This window comes from Equus przewalskii, chromosome 6 (assembly GCF_037783145.1).
Source record: "Equus przewalskii isolate Varuska chromosome 6, EquPr2, whole genome shotgun sequence".
NCBI classification, from domain to species: Eukaryota; Metazoa; Chordata; class Mammalia; order Perissodactyla; family Equidae; genus Equus; species Equus przewalskii.
In genome coordinates, this window is record NC_091836.1 from 73,776,965 (window position 1) to 73,786,078 (window position 9,114).

The following is a 9,114-nucleotide window of genomic DNA, read 5'->3' on the forward strand; positions in this document are numbered from 1 at the left end:
CTGTACACTCTTCAGAAAAGTGAGAACAATATCTCGGTTCTACATGTTGGCTTAATAAAACTTTGGATACCAGGAATACTGAAGTAGAGACAAAAATATGTGGTTTTCTCCTAAAGATTGTTGGAATTATCCAAATAGCATCTGCATCCTTTCCAATTTCTCTTTTAGCCTTTCAGTACATTTTAGGACAATAATCATATTTGTCTAGCCAGAAATCTTCTCTTCTTTGTGACAATGATTGTATGATGAATGAAAATTTTGTTAGTTTTCTCTTCAGAGATTTTGAAATCTTTCAAGATAAGATTGAGAAAGGGCCATTTGTCTCACCTTCTGGAAAAATTAATATCACTAGACTTCCAGATTTTAATATAAATTATTTACAGTAATGATGTTTTGATGAAATGATTTATAATAGATTTGATGAAATGATTTCTAATAGATTTATAATATTATATACACTATATTGGAAGCAAAAAATACACTTTTCTAATGCATCCCCAGAGCACAGAGCAAGCCTCTGCATAGTGTAGTGAGTGTGTCCAATAAAAATTTATTGAGTGACTGAAATAATGAATAAATGGATTCCAAAAGCAAAGAGACACATATGGTTTACAGGAGAGGGATTATGTGTGGGACATTGAGATGCATGAGAAAAATGGTAAACCTGCTTCTTATAGAATGGAGAACGTTGGGAAGGGTTCAAATTTTTCATTTCTGAAAAAGTGGAAGTTTAGTGGAGCAGAACTTAAGGAAATATACACCTCCAGCCCAATAGTTTGCCTTTCTTTGACTTCTTCCCTGTTTGTAAATTGGAAAATATCATTCTTTTAATATACTAACCTATTAATACTAGTTAGCTGAAATAAGTAAAATTTGAGAATTTTCCCTTTAAACAAAGGAAGCAAGGAGACAAGAATGACCTTGCAGCTTTTGGAATCATAAAATTATGACATACAGATTTATCTCCCTTTTCTTCTCTCAAAAATATTTTTATATCTTTAATATTTTAATTTTTTTCTATTGATTTGGTCATACATTTAAAAAACGGAAGCAAACCTTTATTTCTTGTTCTATTTATGTAATAGTACATTTTAATTCTTCGCCAAGATAGAAGGGGTTTCACCTCTAAAATTCTTTCCATTTCTCCTCTTTTAACCCTTCTTCCCACTCATCTTATTTTTTAATCTTAGTTTTGTATTGCCAATGCTGATATTTGCATTTTTTATAAATATTTTTGAAGCATTCCGTATTATCTCTAGATTGAATCTACATTTAAAACCGTTACTATTATTATTATTTATTTTTTCTGAGGAAGATGCACCCTGAGCTAACATGTGGGCCAATCTTCCTCTACCTTGCCTATTGGTCCCCGTCACAGCTTGGCTGACAAGGGGTGTAAGTCCATACCTGAGATCCAAACCCATGAAACCAGGTCGCTGAAGCAGGGTGCGCTGAACTCAACCACAGTGCCACTGAGCCAGCTCTTTAACCGTTATTACTTCTAGATACAGCCAAATCTTATCTAGGAATACACTTTCTTCTTTGGAGTTCTAATATAACAATCACTGTGCAACTTGAAGGAGAAAGCTTTAAAGTCCAGGTAAAATCACCCGTTTTTCTAAAATTCCAACAGTTACTTAAAGTCATGACATATTTTAGCGTGCTTCATGTTTTAGCATTGACTTTATCTGTACTTTAAGAGTTATTTTCTGTGGAATTTCTAATAGAATATTTCCTCTTGTTGAAGAATAAACATCAACTTTCTTTGTCGTGACCCTGATGCTGTCTGCCAATTGTGCCCTTCATTCTATTATTTAGGTTGCTTCTTTCAGCTCTTCTTTTTGATAACAAACAAAATTTTCCCAGTTTTACTGGGATACCATTGACATTTAACATTGTGTTAGCTTGAGGTGTACAAAGTGTTTATTTGATACACACATGTTGCAAAATAATTATCGTAGTAGGGTTAGTTACCCCTTCCATCATGTTACACATTACCTTTTTTATTTTTTTTTTACTTGAGAAAGATTAGCCCTGAGCTAACAACCTTGCCAATCCTCTATTTTCTATGTCGGCTGACAACACAGCATGGCTGATGAGTAGTGCATGTCTGCCCCTGGGATCCGAACCCACAGACCTGGGCTGCCAAAGCAGAGCACATGAACTTAACTACTATGCCATGGGGCCAACCCCATATTATCATTTTTGTGTGTGTGATGAGGGCATCTAAACTCTACTTCTAGCAACTTTCAAATATATAATACAATATTGTTGACTATAATCACCTTGGTGTACATTAGATCACCAGAACTTATCCATCTTTTAACTGGAAGTTTGTACACTTTGGCCAACCTCTCCCTATTTCCCCCATTCTGCAGGCCCTGACAAGCTCCATTCTACTCTTTGTTTTTATAAGTTCAGCCTTTTTGGATTCCACATATAAGTAATATACAGCATTTGTCTTTCTCTCTCTGGCTCATTTCAATTAGTGTAATGCTCTCAAGTTCTATCTATATTTTAGCAAATGATAGTATTTTCTTCTTCCTCATGGCTGAATAATATCTCATTGTGCGTGTGTGTGTGTGTGTGTATGTGTGTATCTGTAGATGTAGTTGTTTCTGTATCTTTGCTATTATGAAGAATGCTGCAAGGAACAGGAAAGTTCTAATATTTCTACAAGATATTAATTTCTTATGGGTATATGCCAGAAAGTGGGATTGCTGGATCATATGGTAGCTCCATTTTTAATTTTGTGAAGAACATCCATACCGTTCTCCATAATGGCTGCACCAATTTACATTTTCACCAACAGTGCACAAGAGTTCCCTTTTGTTTACATCCTCATCAATACTTGTTATTGCTTATCTTTTTCATAATAGCCATTCTAATTGGTGTGAGGTGAAATCTCATTGTGATCTCTCATTTATTGCCTGATGATTAGTGATGTTGAGCATCTTTCAATGTATCTGTTGTCCATTTGCATGTCATCTTTGAGAAATATCTATTCAAGTCTTCAGCCCATTCTTTAATCAAATTGTTTATTTGCTCTTGAGTTGTATGAATTCCTTATATATTTTGGATATTAACCCTTTATCAGATACACGATTTGCAAATATTTTCTCCCATTCAGTGGGTTGTCTTTCATTTTGTTGATTATTTCTTTTGCTGTGCAGTTCTTTAGTTTGATGTAGTCTCATTTATTTATTTATGCTTTTGTCATTCATGCTTTTAGTGTCATATCTAAAAAGTTGTTTCCAAGACCAATTTCAAAGAGAATTTTTCCTGTATTTTCTTCTAGGAGTTTTACAGTTTCAGGTCTTATGTTTAAGCTCTTAATCCACCTCAAGTTAATTTTTTTTTTTTTAAAGATTTTAATTTTTTTTTCCTTTTTTTTTTCTCCCCAAAGCCCCCTGGTACATAGTTGTATATTCTTCGTTGTGGGTCCTTCTAGTTGTGGCATGTGGGATGCCGCCTCAGCGTGGTCTGATGAGTAGTGCCATGTCTGCACCCAGGGTTCGAACCAACGAAACACTGGGCCGCCTGCAGCGGAGTATGAGAACTTAACCACTCGGCCACGGGGCCAGCCCCAGCTCAAGTTAATTTTTGAGTAATGAAAGATAGTAGTCTAGTTTCATTCTTCTGCATATGATTATCCAGTTTTCCCAAGACCATTTATTAAAGAGACTCTCTTTTCTCCATTGAGTATTTTTGGCTACCTTGTCAAATATTAGGTGACTGTATATGTGATGATTCACTTTTGGGCTCCTGATCTTGTTGCCTTGGTCCATGAGTCTATTTTTATGCCCATACCATACTGTTTAATTACCACGTCTTCATAATATACTTTGAAATCACGAAGTATGATACCCCTGGCTTTCCTCTTCTTTGTTAGGATTGCTTTGACTCTCTTGCATCTTTTGTTGTTCTATACAAATTTTAGAATTCTTTTTTCTATTTCTACGAAAACTGCCATTGGAATTTTTTCAGGTATTGCTTGACTCTATAGATAGCTTTGTGTAGTATGGATATTTTAACAATATTAAGTTTCCTGATCCATGAATATGGGACATCTTTCCATTTATTTGTGTTTTCTTCAATTTCATTCTTCAAAGTCATGTTTTTCACTGTATAGATCTTTCACATCCTTGTTGAAATTAAGTTGGTTAAATTTATTCCTAAGTATTTTATTTTTTCTACTGTTGTAAGTGGAATTTAGTTGTTAGTTAAGATATCTGTGGAGTTACAGACTCAAAAATAAGAAGAAAAAAATAGTTCTTTAATATCAGGGTAGCATTGTTTCTCTGTTTATACATTCCAGGTTTAATAATTAGAAATATAACGCCTATCTTGTCCTCTCTGTTTTGTGAACTTTTTCCTTTTCTTTGTTTTGTTTTTTTCTTTTTGTCTATTAATAAGCAGTTAAGATATTCTCATTTTCCACTGTGTTCTCAAATGGCATAGTGATAAGGGTGGGTTTATTATAATAATTCTCTTTGTTATCCCCATGTATCCTTTCAAACTAATGACAACAATATCTTTTCAGCTCCCCTCAAAAAAGGTATTACATACTTTCTTGTATAATCCTTCTCTCAATGTCTCTCCTCCTTTTTTTATTTTTGGAAACCCAAGTGTCACATGGTGTATCTCTCTACTTGACCCTTCATGTTATTATGTGTTTGATTTTCATTTTATTTACCTTTCCCCCAAATATTTATTTACTTTCTCTTGTGTTTCTTCTTTGTATTTTATTTATTTTTATTATGACTGTCAAAGATTAATTTATAGAATTTTTCTTATCCTCACGTTAGTCCTTTACGTCAATGGTATTCAAAGTTGGGTCCCTTGGCCTGCAGCATCAGCATCACCTGGAAAGTTGCTAGAAATATAACTATAAATTCTCAGGCCTCACTGATACCTACTGAATCAGAAATTCCAGGTTTGAGGCTCAGCAATAAGTGTTTTAGGAAGCACTGCAGGCAATTCTGATGCAAGCCAAAGTTTCAGAACATCTGCTTTGCATCATAACCTGTTGTTTTATAAATGCAGTAAGTTTATAAATATTGCAGGTTATATTAATTTACCTATTAAATTTGTTTTTTAGTACACAGATTATCTTTATCCGAGAGTTAAGTGATATGCTTCTCTATGCTTTTTGTTTTATTGATAGATCTGAAAGCTTTATTATCTATTTATACTTATCATTAAAGGACTGTTTTTACTAAGTAGGTGACAGAAATTTATTCTACTATTTCTGTTTTCTTTTACTATTAATTTTGACATTTCTCTTTCAGGGATAGAAGGCAATATTGGAACCCTTTGTGTCAGGGTTGATCTAGTCGATTGACAGCAGTCAATTTGAGGGTTCCCTGTGTGGAAACTGACTTTAAGTGATTATCCATTATGCGTAAGTCCTTTACTACGCCTGAATGACAATAGATATTAGTGCTATTAATCCTCTCCAGGTAGTTTCTTTAATATCTTTACAGAAAAGACTTCAGTACCGTCCCTGTCTTATATTCTGTGTATCTCTGCATGACTAGACTAAGGGAAATATGGGAAGAGAGGAAAATGGAAATTAATACAGTAAACCAATTGGCAAGGAAATTTAGTAAACAGAATTTCAAATGCTCCTAGCCTCTGATTCTATTTTCTCCTCTTGCTCTCAACAATCTTTGTGCATGCCATTCTGTTCTTGAGGACTCTCTAAGGTTCTGTGGAGCAGATACGTCATCTTTTAACAGCATTTTCCTCATGCGTATTTGAGCATGGTCATTGCACAATTAGTTTTATCTCTTAACAGCTTTTATTTCTTCTTGCCCCGGACATTTGTTGAACTTGCTATTTCAACTAATTTACTTTCTCCTTTTTGCTTAACTTTTTAGATTATGTTAATTAGCTTTTATTTTACTGGAATCTTTGGAAGGACAAGAAACAAAGAGCTATATATAGTTATAAAAAAGATTAAGAAGAAATAAAAACTTTTTTGTACAGACAACTTTCTTGACTTAAGAATTTCTATAATATTCATTTTTGAGGTTCTTTAGTGTTCTAGTATTAGGCGGTACATCATTTTATTTATCCATCTATATTTTTGGATAATTAGATTAAATATCCTTTTAATAATAATAAAAATAATAAATATCTTTTAATAATCCTTATTAAAAGAATACTGTTTGCTGAATTTTGTGTGCCCTTACCTTATTCTTTAATAAAGAATGAAGTGAAATTCAGGATCAAATGTTATACACATTTTTAAGCTTATAGAGATTGCTATTTTCATCAGATTAAATTGATCTAAGACTAGAAGTAATACATTTAATTAATCTAGTCTGGACAAATTGATTCTCTCAGGACAATATGGTGAGATTATTGCATGAATACTTAACAGAGACATTGAAGACATCTAACTACGTGTGGAAAGTGAGTTGAGGTTTGGAAGTGTTAAGCTTGAGGTACCTGGAACTAATGTGAGAGAACTAGAAAGAAGATATATATTTAAAGGCAAAGAAAATTAAAAAAATAAATATAATCAATCCTGAGGAACAGAGAGTGAGAAAAATATAATACTAGTATTTATTGACACATGGAGAATGGCAAACCTTTTAAAAATATGTAGGGAATATCTATGAAAGTAAAAAAAGATCAAGAGGGGTAGTTTTATGGAAATAAAAGAAAGACAACTTTGCAAGGACAAAATAATTTAAAAGATTAAATGTTATTAAAGTCCAAAGAATTTAGTTACACCACTGAGCGATATTGTTATAATCTAATTATAATAGTAAGAAATTGCCTGATACCACCGCAACTTCAGAAGAGAGAACTTTCCTTTCCAGGCATAAAAATTATTAATGTCATTTTCCTTTCGGTAAGTCTATAATGCTCAGTCTTTAGCATTCATTGGGAGCATTTTGCCAAATCAGTAGAGTCTCCTGAATTTGATCTTTCATTTTCTCTTCCCTCTTAGGATCCATTTCTTGGAAAATGTTTTGAGTAGGGCTTCTCACAGTTTTCCATGTCTGAGTCCAACACCACAAAATTTCAGCCTTCTCTCTTCATTCTCACGGGCCTCCGAAAGCTGGTGGGTGCCCACCTGTGGCTGGGACCACTCCTGTGCCTGATGTACATCACTACAATCGTGGGAAATTGTACAGTGTTGTACTTGGTGAAGACTGAGCATAGTCTACAGGAGCCCCAGTACCTTTTCTTGTCAATGCTAGCTGGAGCAGATATTGTCCTGTCTGTTTCTACACTTTTCTCTGTGCTCAAGGTCTTTATCCTTGGCCTCTATCACATTGCATTTGATGATTGCCTCATTCAACTCTTCTTCATCCATACGTTCTCTTCCACAGGCTCAGGAATCTTGTTAGCCATGGCCTTTGACCGCTTTGTGGCCATCAGTCACCCCTTGCAATACACCACCATACTCACCAACTCACGAGTCACCAAAATGGGGCTGGCAGCCCTGCTGAGAGGGGTAGCACTCATGACTCCATTGCCTATCCTGCTCAAGAGGCTACCTTTCTGCAAGGGCCAGACACTTTCCTATTCCTACTGCCTCCATCCAAATGTCATGAAGTTAGCTTGTGGCCAAGTCAAAATTAATATTTTCTATGGACTGGTTTTGGTTATCTTTTCTTTTGGGTTTGATTTTCTGTTAATAGCCATTTCTTATGCTCTGATAGTCCAAGCAGTGATAGGCATTGCTTCCAGAGAAGGCCAGAGGAAAGCACTCAACACCTGTTTGTCTCATATCTTTATTGTTCTAATTTATTATGGGCCTCTCCTGGCAATAACTGTCATGCATCGAATCAGCCACAGAAGCTCTGCATTAGCACATGCTGTCCTGGGAAATATATACCTCTTTATGCCCCCAATGCTTAACCCAATTGTATATAGCTTAAAGACCAAGCAGATCCGTTCTTCTCTGAGGAAATCTTTCAAGAAACAGAGAAGGTGAAGAATTAGGCAAGTTAATGGAGATTTAGGTAGGGGAAAAAATGAACTCCCAATTCTATAGTTATTTAATAATAGTTGACGTTTGTTGTCATTTTAGATGTAACATGTGGATATAGAGAAGGATAGGATGAAATGCTATAAATTATGGGTTTTATGAATAAAGATATAAATTATATATTTGTAATATATTATTTGTTCCCACTTTTTTTCTCAATGTGGTTTCAACCCTCTTGAGAACAAAATTGGGACAAATGAAAGGTCCTTGGGCAGAGAATTCATGATAATCCCATTGTTATATTCAGATCTAATATCTTCTATATTTCCAAATATAGTTTGTTATTCAGCAACTTTGCAAAGAGTCTAAGGAGTTCAACAAATCTCTCACCCCATTCTCTAACTTTCTAGTTTATTTCTCTTCTTTCCACTGTGTTTTATATAGTTTATTTTTTAATTATCTTTCTTCTTTCCTTCATTAAAATCTCCATGAGAACAAACATTTATATTTTCTAAACTAGTTTAACTCTGTCAAATTGCAGACTGCCTGAGTTACAGTAGTAAATTATTAAATTGTTTTTTATTTTATTATACTTTTTTATCCAAGAGTTGAGTCATATTCGAGAAAACTCTTCCCACTCCCTCCCAATATATGAAAATCCATATTTTGTAGAAAAGGATATTTACCCCAGTTTCCTATAGACTATACCATTTTTAGTTTATATATTACCTTTGATACAGTTATGGAGTACATTATATATAATCATTGAAAAATTTTCTACTCCTTTTTGATCTCCAGATAGGCTTGTGTACATACATCTGTTCTTTTGAAAGCAGTCCTCAAATTCATGAACTTCTGCTCCAAAAGCTGCTTTCTTCTAAGTTCCCTCTGTACATGAATTGGATCTTCTATGTTGGTATAGAGAAAAAAATAATCCTATAATCTCTATAGATTTCTCTTACATCTCCCCATTTTTAATCTTCACTAATTTTATTCACTTATATCTCCTAAATATGTATTAAGCGAGTTCATTTGTTTACATGTCTATAGGCCCTTCACTAATTCAAACTTTTATTATCTCCCTATTATCTACTACAGTAGCTGCATTTTCATCATGCAATGTTACCCCATGCCCCATCTATTATTTACACTGCTGTATAAAC

The 9,114-nt window shown here is 34.1% G+C and overlaps 1 protein-coding gene across 1 annotated transcript; it reads left to right on the plus strand.

Moving 5' to 3' along the window:
• Nucleotides 1–7,012: 7,012 nt before the first annotated feature.
• LOC103554148 (olfactory receptor 51I1-like) lies at nt 7,013–7,957 on the plus strand. Its single transcript, XM_008525046.2, has one exon. It carries the CDS (start codon nt 7,013–7,015, stop codon nt 7,955–7,957), a length of 945 nt encoding a protein of 314 aa, XP_008523268.2.
• The last annotated feature ends 1,157 nt before the right edge of the window (nt 7,958–9,114 follow it).

Bases quoted from the DNA above. Each gene is read 5' to 3' on its own strand.
- LOC103554148 (XM_008525046.2), top strand. From the start codon at position 7,013: ATGTCTGAGTCCAACACCACAAAATTTCAGCCTTCTCTCTTCATTCTC.